General features: G+C 37.2%; 1 protein-coding gene across 2 annotated transcripts in view; it reads right to left on the reverse strand.

Annotated features, from left to right (window-relative positions):
• The window catches only part of DOCK11 (dedicator of cytokinesis 11), a 195,625-nt gene that overhangs the window by 16,547 nt on the left and 163,869 nt on the right, over positions 1-15,209 (reverse strand). For both annotated transcript variants that reach the window (XM_074201251.1, XM_074201250.1), the window contains 3 exons: positions 13,602-13,817; positions 13,452-13,509; positions 9,401-9,507 (listed from right to left, as the gene is read on the reverse strand). In XM_074201251.1, the coding sequence (XP_074057352.1) occupies positions 9,401-9,507; positions 13,452-13,509; positions 13,602-13,817 (381 nt within the window). The remainder of the gene's footprint in view (positions 1-9,400; positions 9,508-13,451; positions 13,510-13,601; positions 13,818-15,209) is intronic.

Genomic DNA, 15,209 nt, shown 5'->3' on the forward strand with positions numbered 1-15,209 from the left:
TTTCAGTCTAGAGAAACTGCAGTTTATATCTTCAATAAGAATAATAAAAGGGAAAGCTCCTTAAGAGATGAAATAAGAGCTATTATGACCATGCTACCAAAACTGGGAATACGAAAGAAAGGAGTCACTTCACAAATATAAAATACCCACCAAACCAGAAGATCAAATAGACAACTTTACTTAAATTCAGAAAAAGTAGCACTAGCTGGAAATTAACTCCACGGGAGGGAGGAACTACTGGCTCTGATGAACTCATAGAAAAACTACATAGAAAGATATCATTCTAACAGTCCAGATTCTCTATAAAATTCTACATGATTAAACAATTAGTACTAATTCTATATACAAATAATTTTTAAAATCGAGAAATAAAACATTTTACCAGACTCTTTTTATGAGACAAAATAGTATACAAATATGTAAAGTAGGAAAGGCTAAAACACAAAGAATTATATCATTAATGAACATCAATTCAAAAATTTTAAATAAATTCCTGTCAGACCACAGCAATTCATCTAAGAAATCACTGATTTTGACTTAAGTTGGATTTATACCAAGACAAGAAGGCAAGGAGGATTCAACATTAAGAAAACAATCAACATAATGACCTCAATAAAGAAAGTCAGCGACAAATCCAAATCTATGCTCAAAATCCCAAACAGTATAGACATAAAATAATTTCATAGGTATAATGAATATTCTATTTCTTGCCTTATCAGTGGGTGGGAAAGTTAAAGAGAAATTTGGAATTGAACACTTTAAAAAGTATAGGTATAAATCATTCTGGAAAGCAATATGGAACTATGCCCAAAGAGCAATAAAATGGCTCATACCCTTTGACCTAGCAATTCCAATTCTAGGCCTATATCCAGAAGAAATCATAAAAAAATGAGAAAAGTCTCACATGTTTCTCCATCCAGAGGAAGAAACACAAAACAAAACACTCTATGGAATCTGAATGAGCCCTACATTCATTTTTTTAGAAATTTCTCTTCTGTATTTCTTTCCTATCTCATGGTTTTCTTTCTTTTCCCTTAATCCTAATTCTTCATATGGAAAATGATTGATATGTAAACATGTTAAACACAAATGTATAATGTACAATGTTCACCTGACTGTTTACTGCTGGGGGAGGGGGGTGGGAAGGGAAGGTGGAAGAAAATTCTGTTACTTAAAAATATGCATATGCATGGGGATGAATGTTGGAAAACTTTCATATCATGTAGTTGGAAAAATAAAATAAAATAACGATTGGAAAAAAGTATAGGCATAGAGGGATCTTTTTTAAATATAAAAACCAAATATAAATATAAAACCAAAAGCAAGCATCCTATGCAATGGGGACACATCAGAAGTTTTCCCAATAAACAGAGGAGTACAGCAGGGATGCCCATTTTCCTCACTGTTATTTGATATAGTAAAATGTTAGCAATAGCATAAGAAAAAATAAAGAAATAAAGTTGTAAAGATAGGTAAATAGGAGATAACGCCTTCCCATTTTGCTGATGAAATAATAGTTTGCATTACTACAATGCAACCCATATCACTAAAGAATATGACAACAAATGTCCTCATTAATGGGCTTGACGGGAGCCACATGCAGTCTGAAGCTGCGGGTTGGACACACTTGCTTAGAAAATCCTAGGACCTCAACAGAAATACTAATTGAGACATTAACAGCTTTAGCAAAGTTGCAGGCTACAACAGAAACCTTCAAACATCAATAGTAATTCTATATAATAAGAAAAAAATCTGAGGCAGGAATTGAAGGGGAATTACCCTTTCAAATAATGACAGAAGTGTCTAAAGTAGCTGGATGCCAATCCACCAGAGCACACAAAGGACTTGTATGAATTCAATTCCACACATTCCCTAAAGAAATAAAGAACAACTTAAAGGGCTCAAAGATGATTTGGTGCTTGTGGTTGGCCCTTACGAATAGAAGCACAAATTAGCAACGCCATCAACGCCATCCACGTTAATGTATGGTTTTAATGCTACATGAATCACACTATCAAAGGGACACTTTATAGAGCTTGATAAAAATAATAACAAAGTTCATTTGGAAAAATAAAAACTCAAGGAAAATATTAGAAAGAGGTAGGGGTGAAGCAAGAATAGCGGTTTCCAGATTTCAAACGATGTCATAAAGCAGCAGATATCAAAATCATCTAGTACAAGTTAAAAGGTAGAGCAGTAGCTCAATGGAATAGACCCAACAAGGGAGAAACAGAAAAAATAAAATTCAGTAACTTCATGTTTGAAAAGCTAGAAAACGTAAATTACTTAGAAAAGTATTCTCTCGTTTACAAAAACTACTGGGAAAACAATCAGGCAGCAATTATGCTTAGACCAACATCTTATGCCATATTCCACAAAACATCCTACATGGATATGCAATCTCGATAATAACGCTCATACCATTAAAAATTAGAACAACACAATTTTCATAGTTATGAGTTCTTTTTTCAATTTTTCAATTTCATTTCATATTTCATAATTATATTTTTAAAGTTTTAAACATTCATTTTTAAAAATTGAGTTCCAAATTCTCTCCCTCCTACCCCTCCCTCACCCCTTGAGAAGACAAATAATATGATATTGGTTATGCATGTGAAGTCATGCAAAACACTTTTCCATATTAACCATGTTGCAAAAGGAAACATACAAACCCCAAGGGAAAAAATGATGCTCCAATCTGTCCTATGAAGTCATCAGTTCTCTCTGGAGATGGATAACATTTTTTCATCATGGGTCCCTTAGAATCATCTCTGATCATTATCTTGATAAAGTATCGGAGTCCACTATTCTCAGCAGTACACTGATCCAAGACAATTCCTAAGTACTTATCCACCTCCAAGGGAAAGAACTGTGCCAGTTGGAATACCAATTGATACCTACTTTAAAAAAAGTTTCTTTATTCTTCTGTGTTTTCTTTTGCAACCTAGTTAATATATGAAATGTTTTGCATTCCTGCCTGTATAGAAGCTATATCAAATTGCTTGCCTTCTTAAGTGGGGGGGAGGGAAGAAAGGAAGGAATTTGGAATTCAAAATTTTTGTTTACATGCAATTGAGAAGAAGTTAAATAATTCTTTCACAACTGATGGCCATTACAGTATTGCTACTGTGTACACTATTCTCCTATTTCTGTTCACTTTGCATCAGTTTACAGAAGTCTCTCTAGGTATTTCTGAGAACATCCTGCTCGTCATTTCTTACAACATAATAGTATTCGGTTTTAATCAGATACTACAATTTGTTCAGCCATTCCCCAATCGATGAATATCCCCCCAATTTCCAATTTTTTACCACCATAAAAAATAGCTGCTATCAAAATGTTTGTACAAATAGGTCCTTTCACAGAGATGGAGTTAAAGACTGCATAGAAAACAGATCAGTTTTGAAGTCTAGTACAATTAAAAACAACAGATGTCCTATTTATAGAAGACACACACTAGCACCTTATGAGCATTATTTTTTTAAAAATACAGTAATGCATCCAGAACAATCAATCACAATTCACACAGCCTTGAAAAGTTTTCTTTTCTGTGCCAACAGTTGGTAATGAAATGTGAATGAGCTTGAGAGAGACACCATTCATTCTTAAGATTTAACCAAGATTCGCTAACAAAATAGGAACCTCTGGTGAAGGAAGACACTACCCTTCCTTTTCTTGGGTTGCTTTTGTATTGGGTTGACCTTGACTGAAATGTTTTTCTGCCATACCTTTACGAACCAAGAAAACCAATAAAGAGCTAAAACTAATAAACAAACAAACCAAATAGCTTCTTTCCCCTTTTCTTTGATCTCTTTAGACCTAGCAGTAATATTGCTGGGTCAAAGGGTATTCACAATTTTATAGTTCTTTGGGCAGTTACAATTACAAAAGATGTGACAGATTACTTTATATCACATCATACTGAAAAGCTTCTTTGCAAACAAAATGAATGCACCAAGGAAACGTTGGGAAGCAGTAGAATGGGCAAAAAAAATCTAGGTATCAAATTTCCCTTATAAGAGTTTGGCATCTAAGATATATAAATAATAAATAATTATCTATAGATTTACATAGAAATATAATCAAAAGCTTTAGCAAAGTAGGTAAGCAGCCAAAGAATATGAACAGTTCTCAAAAGAACTGAAAACTATTAGTCATATGAAAGAATATGACAAATCACTAATAATAAGAGAAATGCAAATCATAAGAACTGAGATTTTACCTCACACCTAGCAAATTTGGAAGACTATAAACGATGAGAATAGTGAAAATGTTGGAGCAGTCGTGAAATGACTGGCTTACCAATGCATTGTAGGTGGCATTATAAAATGATACAACCCTTTTGGAAAGCAATTTGGAATTATGCAAAAGAAAGTTACCAAAATGTGTCTGGACCCAGAGATTCTGTTACGTAGGCTTATATCCCAAGGAAGCCATTTATGAGCAAAAAGTCCCCATATACTAACCAAAATATTTATGTAACAACACTTTTTGATATCACAGAATTAGAACCAAAGTCAATGTCCATCCATTGGGAAATGTCTAAACAAACTGTGGTACATGAATTTAACGGAATATTACTGTACTTTGAGAAATAAATTTGAGTACAGAGAAGCTTGGAAAGATATACATGAGGTGGGAGAAAGGGAGAGAATTTAGATCTCCAGTTTTGGATATGAAAGTTCAAACTTGTTTTTGAATGTAACTGGGGGAAAAATAAAAATAAAAAACAAGCCTGGCCCCACAGAACTATGAGAAAACACTCCCACCACACCCCTTTGTAGAAAAGGGGAAGTCCATAAATGTGGTAGGTACATAGACACATATTTTCAGCCTTTTTCAGAGTATTAATTGGTTTTTGATTAATTTTTCCTTTTTCTTAAAAAAACACAAATGGGATGGGTCTGAGGGGGGGAAGGATCCTGAGGAAGCTCAATAAAAATTAATTTTAAAAAATTATCTTGCAAGATTGAATTGATTTCCTCTCTCCCTCAGTCCTTTTAACGTTTTTCAGACAAGGACATTTTTATACTGAGTTTTGTACCCCTATTTAAGTTGAGGCTGGACAAGCTACTCATTAGGCTTAGACCAGATGGCTTCTCAAGAACCCTTCCAATGCTAAGATTTTATGTTTCTATGATCGGAAATGGTGTGACTTGTCCAAGAGAATTCAACCCTCAAAGATGGTTAAGAGAAAGTAGGGACTCCCTTGAATTCTTTCCCAAACCCTTTAAAGACTTTAAAAATTCCCTAAAACATAATATTGAACCAACCCTGCATTCCTGGGATAAATCCTATTTGGCGATAATGTATTATCCCAATGATAACTTGTTGTAATCGTTTTGCTAAGATTTTAAGATTTTGGCATCTATATTCATCAGGGAGATAGGTCTATAATTTTCTTTATCTGTTTTAACTCTTCCTAGTTTAGGTATCAGCACCATATTGGTGTCATAGAGTTAGGCAGGGACAGCTAGGTGGCGCAGTGGATAGAGCACCGGCCTTGGAGTCAGGAGGACCTGAGTTCAAATCTGGCCTCAAACACTTAATAATTACCTAGCTGTGTGGCCTTGAGCAAGCCACTTAACCCCATTTGCCTTCCAAAAAAAAAACCCCTAAAATAAAAAAGAGTTAGGCAGAGTTCCATCTTCCCCTATTTTCCCAAAGATTTTATATAGAATTGGAACCAATTTTTCCTTAAATGTTTGGTACAATTCACTTGTGAATCCACCAGGCCCTGGAGATTTTTTCTTAGGAAGTTCAATGATGGCTTGTTGAATTTCTTTTTCTGAGATAGGCTTATTTAGGTTTCAATTTCCTCTTCATTTAGTCTGGGCAACTTATATTTTTGTAAATATTCATCCATTTCACTTAGATTGCCAAATTTATTGGTATAGAGTAGGGCAAAATAGTTACAAATTATTAATTTAATTTCCTCCTCTTTGGTGGTGAGTTCATCTTTTTGATTTATGATACTAGGAAGTTTGCTTTCTTTTTTCTGTTTTTTAACCAAATTGACCAGAGGTTTATCAATTTTATTGGTTTTTTCATAAAACCCGCTCTTGATTTTATTAGTTCAATAGTGTTTTTGCTTTCAATTTTATTAATTTCTTCTTTAATTTTTAGAATTTCTAATTTGGCATTTAACTGGGGTTTTTTTAATTTGTTCTTTCTCTAACTTTTTTAGTTGCATATTTAGTTTATTGATTTCCTTTCTCTAAATTGTTCATGTAAGCATTTAAAGATATAATATATATCTCCTGACAGCCACCTTGAGTGAATCCCATAGGTTTTGGTATGTCATTTCATTATTGTCATTATCTAGGATGAAATAATTAATTCTTTCTATAATTGAAACAAGTTTCTCTGGATGAAGACTTCATCACTTAGGTATATAGACAAATGAATCAAATTTGTAAAAAATAAGAGCCATTCCTCAATTGACAAATGATCTAAAAATATGGTCAGTTTTCAGAGAAAGTAATGAAAACTACCCACAGCCATATGAAAAAAAATGCTGTAAATCACCACTGATAGGAGAAATGCAAATTACAACAATACTGAGGTACTATATTAAATTGGCTAGTAGGACAGAAAAGGAGAATGATTAATGCTGGAAGGCAAATTGGGAAAACTGAGACACTAAGACACACTCGGTAGAGTTATGAACTGATTCGGTCATTAAGTACAACAATTTGGAACTATGTCCAAATATTTATAGCAGCTCTTTTCCTGTGGCAAAGAACGGAGATATCCATCAACTAGGGAATGGCTGAACAGTTGTGATGGAATATTATTTTTATATAAGATATAATGAGCTAGATGCTTTCAGGAAAACTTGGACTTACATGAACTGATGAAAAGTGAAGTGAGTAGAACCGAACCAGGAGAACATTGGACACAGAAACAGCAATACTGTAATATGATCGACTGTGAAGGACTTTATATTTAAGCAATATAATTAGCCAAGACAACTCTGAAGGAGTTATGAAAAATGCAATGCATCCCCAAAGAACTGATGGAATATGAATCCAGATCAAAGCATCCTTTTTGCCTTGGTTTTTCTTGAGGTTTCATTTTGGTCTGTGTTTTCTTTCACAACATGACTAATATGGAAATATGTTTTACATGACTGCACATGTATAATCTATCTCAAATTGCTTGCCTTTCAATGAGGGAGGTGGGGCAAGGGAGAGAGAATTTGAAATTCAATTTTTTACGATGAATGTTACAATTGCTTTTACAAATAATTGGGGAAAATAAATATTAAATTTAGAAAATAAAATAAAATTATATTTAAAAAGAACACAAATCTCTTTATTTTCATGAAGTATTTTCTTGATTTTAGATTTCACTAGCTGATCCAGGGGGCAATTTTACATTTAAACTACTCTTCCAAGTCCAGGCACCCTCTTTCATTGCCTCTCAAACCTGATTGCTATAAGACATTCTTTCTAATTGCTGCATACGTATATTTCTAAACAAATCTTAGGTTTTGAATAATTGTTACTCTCAGGATTGCTACCTCTCTGATCATGTCTCCTCTGTCACCTTGGCTGGATCATCTTCCGGTTACCCTGTCACTTTTTCACAAAGAAGTATGTAGGGCCATTTCTTAAGTCTCCATCTTTAGCACTTAGCTTTTTCCTCTTCCCTATGCATGGTTTCAGCTTTCCCTTGCCAGAGGCACCACTGTAGAACAGAAGGAATAGTAAGACTTGGCTGTTAGTTTTGGCTTTGTATGACTTTAGGCAGACCTCTTATCGTCTTTAAACCTCAGTCACCTCATCTGTAAAATGGAGCTAACATTGGGTATCTCCACATCATAGGTAAGAAGTACCATTTAAATAACGTATAAAAACCATTTTGAAAACTGAAACATAGTCCAACTGCAAGAAAATTAGTCATCTAAATCAACATCCCTGGCTGTGGTCTCTCTCCAGTTCTAGTCCCAGTATTAGCATGACTAAAACCAAATTCATCTTCCTCCCCCAAACCAGCTCCACTTTTCTCACTTCCTGATTTCTATTAATGGTCCACTGACTTGAACTTTGAGTCATCTTCAATTTCTCTTCCTCCCTCACCAAGTCCTGGCATTTCTTCCTTAGCAATATTTCTCCTTTATGTTCCTTCCTTTCCAGGCGTAATGCCTCACCCCTAGTTTAGATTTTCAGTACCTTTCTCCTAATTTGTCTCCTTGCCTTGTGTCTCTCCCCTCTTTAATTCCTAAAGTATTGTTTCTGAAATGCATTCATTCTAGTGTGTCACTCTTTTTCATTAGGTCCCCATTGCCTAGAAGTCTAAACCCTGTAGAATGGCTTTCCTAATCCACTATAATATACTTTTCCACGTTTACTTCCCCTCCTTTTTTGCCAAATGAACCCTAGAGTTCATCCAAACTGCTCTGTGCTTTCCTGTCTCTGTCCACATCTTTTCTGTTCCCTTTCGTCTTCCCCGTCCCTCTCCTCTCCTTTGGTCTAAATCTTATCACATGAAATACCGTTTGTAAAGGGCTTAGGACAGTGTCTGACACATGGGAAGTACCAACCCCCCCCCCCAACTGATGTGACAAGGTCCAGCTCCAAACCCATTTCCGTCACTTTGGTGACCTCTTGTTCCTCAAGCTCCTAAAACCTGTCTGTATGACACTAGTGCTTGCTGTGTACCATCTGGTATGGAGATGGTTCCCCAAGGAACTCCCCAAGGAGATGGCAGGAAGGGGTTTCCAGTTTTGTCTTTCACAAAGTTGTTTTGCCCAAAACCTTATATATGGCTCAGTAACTATTTGTTGATTAACTGTTAAAGTATTCTATACCCTTGGTCTGAAAGATAGAAAAAGAGTTCATAAAAAGCACAGAAGTTTTCTAAGTATGTTTTGCAGCATTTTTTAGAAATTCACCAGTACAATCATGTGCCCGTGAAATGGCTGATCTTTACATGTTGGCAGAGGCAACTTCGCCCTCAGCAGTTTCACTGCCCCAACAGGTCAGTTTGGAATAACTTGGAAGGTTCACCACAATACCTGATTCCCTAACCATACTAGTTCCTAAGGTGGCGCAAACCCATGGGTTTCCAGAGAGGAGCTCATTTCAACCTTAATTAGGAGATCAAGGCATTTGTAAAATAATGAAAATTTTTTTGTTGTTGTTTTTTGCAAGGCAGTGGGGTTAAAGTGACTTGCCCAAGGTCACAAAGCTAGGTAATTATTAAGTGTCTGAGGTCAAATTTGAACTCAGGTCCTCCTGACTCCAGGGCCAGTGCTCTACACCACCTAGCTGCCTCTTAAAATAATAAGGTTTTAAATGAAAATGAGTGTGTGTGTGTGTGTGTGTGTGTGTGTGTGTGTGTGTGTATATATATATATATATATATATATATATATAAAATCTGGGAATATTACCTCACTATAATGTACATCCATCATTCCTGCATCTTCTTTCATTGCCCCTTCTTCATCAATATTGGGAGTGACTTTCTTGAATGCTGAGCATCCACTGGAGAATAACTCTATATGGATAAAATCATGGGAGTAAATTAATGGAAAATAAGTCTTTGGGGGGGGTTGATTGATTATGCTTAAAAATGAAACCTTAGGAAAATTTGCATAAAGGTCAAAAGCATGACTGAAGTTTCCTAACACAAAAAAAGAAAACTTATTTCTGTTCTTCAATCACTTAAAACACATCACATCAGGCATTCTATTTAAAAGAAGGCAACCCCAGTTAGTTATCATTTTGCCCAGTAGAATTGTAAATTCTTTGAGAGAAGGCTCTGGTTTTTTTGTTTTGTCTTTGTATTCTCAGAGTTTAGAATGAAGCCTTGGTGTATAGTAGACCCATAATAAATATTTGTTGAATTACCAGTAAGTGGTAATATAAATATTAAATTTCTAAATATCCATTGTCTCTGGTTACCAATTTGGTACCCAGATTCCTCAGACTTTGTCTAGTTGGTAACCTAATGAAGGAGGGGCAATTGCTTCCCCACTTCCTCATCTTCCATGACTACTGGATGTCCACTTATGTCCATCTTCAGCTCCTTATCCCACCTGAATATTAGGCAAAGAAAGAAATTGGAGGTTACAGCTAGTATTGCTGGGGGGGGGGGGGAGAACAGAAGAGGTAGAACCTGTAGAAGTAGACATAGATTATACCTGTTATAAGCTAAATTAGGGCTGGGCTAGCTACGGCCCCTTGCTCAATACAGTCTGGTGATAGGGTTTTTTTTTTTTTGTTCATTTGTTTTGCACTGCTTTCAGCCTTAAGCATGGTTTTTAGAGCTTAAAACAAACAAACAAACAAACAAACAAAAAACCAGTGGTCCCTTAGACAGGAGTTCACTGACCCTCAAGATAAAACACAGGGATTTGGACTGTGAGCTCAAACCATAAATAGGTATAAGGCTGCCAAATGGAATGTCAACTTTCGTGAGGAGGCTAGGTCCAAACAATAGTGCAGTCTAGCCACAAGGAAGAGTTTTAGAGAGGGAAACCCCTCCCACACTTCACATATCACTACTGTGTCCTGTGTCAGCCCTAACTTGGAAGAGCCTCCCCCTGGCTGGTACAAAGGTGCAAAAGAACAAAGCAAACTGTTGGTGTGCCATCCTTCAGCCTTATCAAGCAGAAATAAAGACCAACTCATATCTCCAATGTGGAGGAGAAGAAATTGGCTTTCATCTCCTCTGAAAGGAAGATGCCACCTTGAGAAGGGACTTGCTCTGTCCTTCAGAAGTACTGTAAAGGGAAGGTCACAAAGTGACCCTTGTGGCTGTGGTCAGTCACCAGGAAAAGAATCTCCCAAGGTAGATGTTTATGATGACTAGCATGGATTCAGAGAGGCTGAGTCAGCGGATCATGGATCCCATTCAAGTTCTCTGTTAGGGCTGGAGGATATATGGCAAGCACCCTGGGTCGGCAGTTCCAATCTAGGCCAGGAGGGAACACTATAAGCAGTAGCCTATTAATTAAGGGGGGCAGTAGTTGTGCCTATCTGTCTACTGCCCTACTATACATGACTTCCCTTAATCTATCACAACTGACAGACTTCAACCTGAAGAAAAAGCCCCCAAACTCCAAAGCAGCCTATGAGACTTATCTACTGTACCTTCTTTCTTAGCAGAAAGGAGAGTTTGAGGGATGACATGGAGAGAAGAACAGTTCAGTTTTGTTTTTAAATGTTAAATTACACATGGATGAGCTGAAGTGAGTCACTCTACATGAACCTTCTTTCTTTTCTCATCGCCTTTGTTATCAATCTTATGTTGAAGAAGAGGGTCCCACATCAAGAAGATAATGGATCCACAGGACCTTCTCACTCTAAAGTGAAAGTGCCACATAAACACGAGGAGTTTGGCAACCTGATTTTTTCATAGTGAAATATTCCCTGTTCTCTATTCAGATTTGTCCCTATACTACTCTACACTCTCCCGCCCTCATACAATCTTGGAAGAGAACACTAGGCATTATGCAGGCTTAACCTGGCTGACATGCCAACCACTGAAACTTTTACTGCTTCACTGTTGGTTTGAATAACATAAGAACAACACGTAAAACAGCCTTCTATGGTTTGCTGATGGATCAAGCTATCCATGAAGCACAATACTGTTTCTGAGGGGCCAACTACAACTATATACTAAAGAGAACGGCAATATATTCTCAACTGAGGCAAATGTTTCAGGTTTTAAAAACAGCCAGCAACTGTAACTGAACATTCAACCTTCTCTTACATCGATCATTTTTTCTTAAGATACAATTCAGTTTTCTCCCAGAGAAAAGTTCTTTGCTCAGCAAGAAGGATAAATTGCAAGAGACCTTGCAAGCTTTATTTAAGCACTGAAATGCCAAGCACCGAATATGCTTGTAAAGCCAGGGAGATGTACACCTTCCTTTCACTGAGAATCCACTAGCCCTGGAAGATCAAGGAACAGAAATAAATTTTGATGTTATTTAATTCTGAAGATCTGCCCTTGTAGAGGATATTGGGGAAACAATCTGTTTAAAATCTAAGTAAGAGGCTCATGTGGTAGGCATGCAGTTAAGGGTTATTTCAGATTTTAGTCCTACCAATGTTTAAACACAAAATGTGGCAAGTAGGTCCAATAGAAGGTGCTTTTCACTTTTCTACTTCCCCGGAATGGCTGAATTTTAAACTCAACATTTTATAGAGATTCATTTGTCTGCTTGCTTATTTATCTAGAGAATACATCTCCCTATCTTACTCAGTTTGAAGGTACAGCAGAAACTCACAGGTCTGATCCTATTTCTGATGGGCATGGGAACATGGACCTGCTCTGTTTCTGACCAGGGTCAGTTAGCCTGGTGATCCTCTGATCCATGGAGCTTACCATACTGATGCCAAGTCACCTGAATACACTCCAACTTCCTGCCCTTCCTGGTTACAGGGCCTATAGGCCTTTACCACCATTCTCTGCTCAATATTTTAAATATTCTAGAATTTTCTATTTTCTTTTCAGGCATACCCTTGACATGAAAAAATATGAAATCAGGCCTTTTCTAAAAAATGTCTTACCACTTTAAAGCTGTGGCAACTAAAACTGTTCTCACTAAAAGGAGAACAAGAAAGTGCACACAAGTTGTATTTATCTGAAATGGACAAAACAATCTCAGTATTAAATCATTTTTAAAGTGAAAATCAAAGTGCAATGAATCCAAATGGTAATGGTTAAAAATGGTTAAAAATAATATTCATGAGCTATCTGCTTAGTTGACGTTTTTTCTCATAGGTGTTTTTTAATTTTTCATCATACAGTGGTGTGTAATTTTTATTAAAGGAGATAACTAAAAAATGATTTCTCAACCACTTAGTGATTGTGCTTAAATGAATAAATACTTGAATGTTGAGGAAAACCTTGGAGTTCTGTTCCCATAGCCTCCAAAGCTAGTCTAGCATTCTAATCTGTCACAGCAGGAAACAGTTTGGGTAGCTCTGCTAGATAAGGCCAGATTTCTTCATTGGCTCTCTCTAGTGTAAGGCAGATCACAAACTTGTACACTTTTTTATGATATGAGTGGGTCCAGTATTCTGCAAGAAATTCAGAAATGGAAGCTGCCACCAAGACAAACCCCTATATTAAGCAAGGTGAACACCACAAAGACCTGAGAGTCAACTCTGTGCAGCTGTTGGACAACAGTGCCCCAGAACAGCAGGGGACCTGTGAGCAACACAGGTGTTCCCATGGGCAGACAGATGTCAGGGAATCCAGTTCTGTATATGCCTGTGAGCTTTGCAGGAACACAATCTGAGACAGTCTGCCAGGAAGAATCTGCCTAAAACTCTTATCTGCAGAAGGCAAAGTGAACAATTCAGTTTATTTCTCTAACAAATTCTGCTGAACCTCAACCAACATCTTTTCAGTGTTAGCAAAGAGATGCCATAGCTATCAGTATACTCAGTTAATCCTTCTCTGATGCCAAACCAATAGGAGCTTACTTTTTCGGTGAAGGAACTCTGCCACCAGAGCTGCTACATGGACATAACACATTGCAGCCTGCAAAAGGATGAAAAAGAAAGTAGAGTCAGGCAGGGTGGGCTTCAGAAGCCCCTGTTAAACAGGGCTTCCCTGTAACTACCAACAGTCACCTCGGAAAAATCGCCATTTTTGACATGGATCTTGGCCATGCTATCAAGCCAGGTTTTCCGAAGTTCTGGGGTACTTGCATAAGATTTGGCCAAGCTATACTGGAGATCGATCAGCATCTCTGGGTCTTTCTCATGCTCCTTCATCTGAGCTGTGGCCATAAGCACAGTACGGATTCTCTTGGTCAGATCTTTCACTTCTGTGGGAAAAGCAGTTGCCTAATTTAAAACAAAAACAAAACACAGAAGGATTTCATAGTAGCTTACTATGTTGGGAGTAAGTTTTTGACCCAGATAACATACTTTTTTTGTCACTAGATTTTCAGCTTCAAAGAAATGCCCATTGGCACATCTGAAAGTAGAATTCTGACATATACAAAACAATTAGAATTGAGTTTTGACAGAACTAGAAAATGGATCTAATGCCAGTGCATCAAATATATTGGCATACTTCTGAAGCATTACTTGTTTTTTTCTTACACATCTAGCCTATCTTTAATGGCCAAGAACTCAGTCAAGGTAGTGACCATGCTGGGTTGCTCCCATTTCCTTGTGGAGTAATGCGAAGTTAGCCCTGCCTGGCCTGTTTAAGCCATCCTCTGCCATCCTATCTGGAGTAAATTAGTAGACAAGGAGAAGCAGGCTAAATGAATTCCTCCAGAGCCTTGACATAGGGACTTTTTCCAATCCAAATGACCAATTGTGCATTGAATAAAAGTAACTCGTCCCAGTCCACAAGAATTTTCAGAGGTCAGTAATCCCTTTTAGGAGATTGTTTCTGGACTAGAGTAGATTGGAAATTTAGTAAATTAAAGAGATTTCTCACTGCAGTACACAGGTCCGTATGTGTGTGTTGGGGGTGGAGGGGGGGACGGACACATGTCTTTGTATATGTACCTACAGGCTTGTGTGTTTCTTCATTTATCATCCTTTATCTGTCTGCCTGTTTGTGCTGAAGGAAAAGTTAAGACCCTTTCTCATGATTCCACTAGAATAACCCATGATTATCTATGTAGGTGCTGAAGAATGGCACAAGAGAGGCAGCTGGACGCTGATTTCCATTCATTTACAAACACAAATATGTACTATACAACTCAAAGACTTTTAAAAAATATCTGACTCACAGGTTTGTGTATTTATAGTCATGCACAGTCTCCCTGCCCCTCCCCCCAGGAGAGCAGGGGCTTCTTGGGGAAAGAAGTAGTTTCATTTTTGCCTTCATAAATCCTTAACCTCTAATAGCGCCAGGCACAGAGTGAGTGCTCCCTAAGGTTTTACTGGATTTGTGTTCATGGAGAAGCCATGACCAAGCCAACAGGATATGATTAAGTCATTTCAGAAAGGTTTCAGGAAAGCACTCTCTGCCATATAGAGGCAACCCCAAGCCCCATTGTGCTAAATACCCAGAACCCATTACATAGGAAAACCCTCAATGACCCCAGGGAGGGGGGCATTAAGTATATTATTTACTTCTTTGCACTATTACTTCTTTGCACTATTCGTGCAAAAGGAAAAGATTATTATATGGCCAAAGTTCTTTCTACACTAGTGGGATTTGCTGGAGCATGTACTCATTCTCTGGGGAAACCAGTAAGCCTGACTGTTGTACAC

The sequence above is a fragment of the Macrotis lagotis genome, chromosome X (assembly GCF_037893015.1).
Source record: "Macrotis lagotis isolate mMagLag1 chromosome X, bilby.v1.9.chrom.fasta, whole genome shotgun sequence".
NCBI classification, from domain to species: domain Eukaryota; kingdom Metazoa; phylum Chordata; class Mammalia; order Peramelemorphia; family Peramelidae; genus Macrotis; species Macrotis lagotis.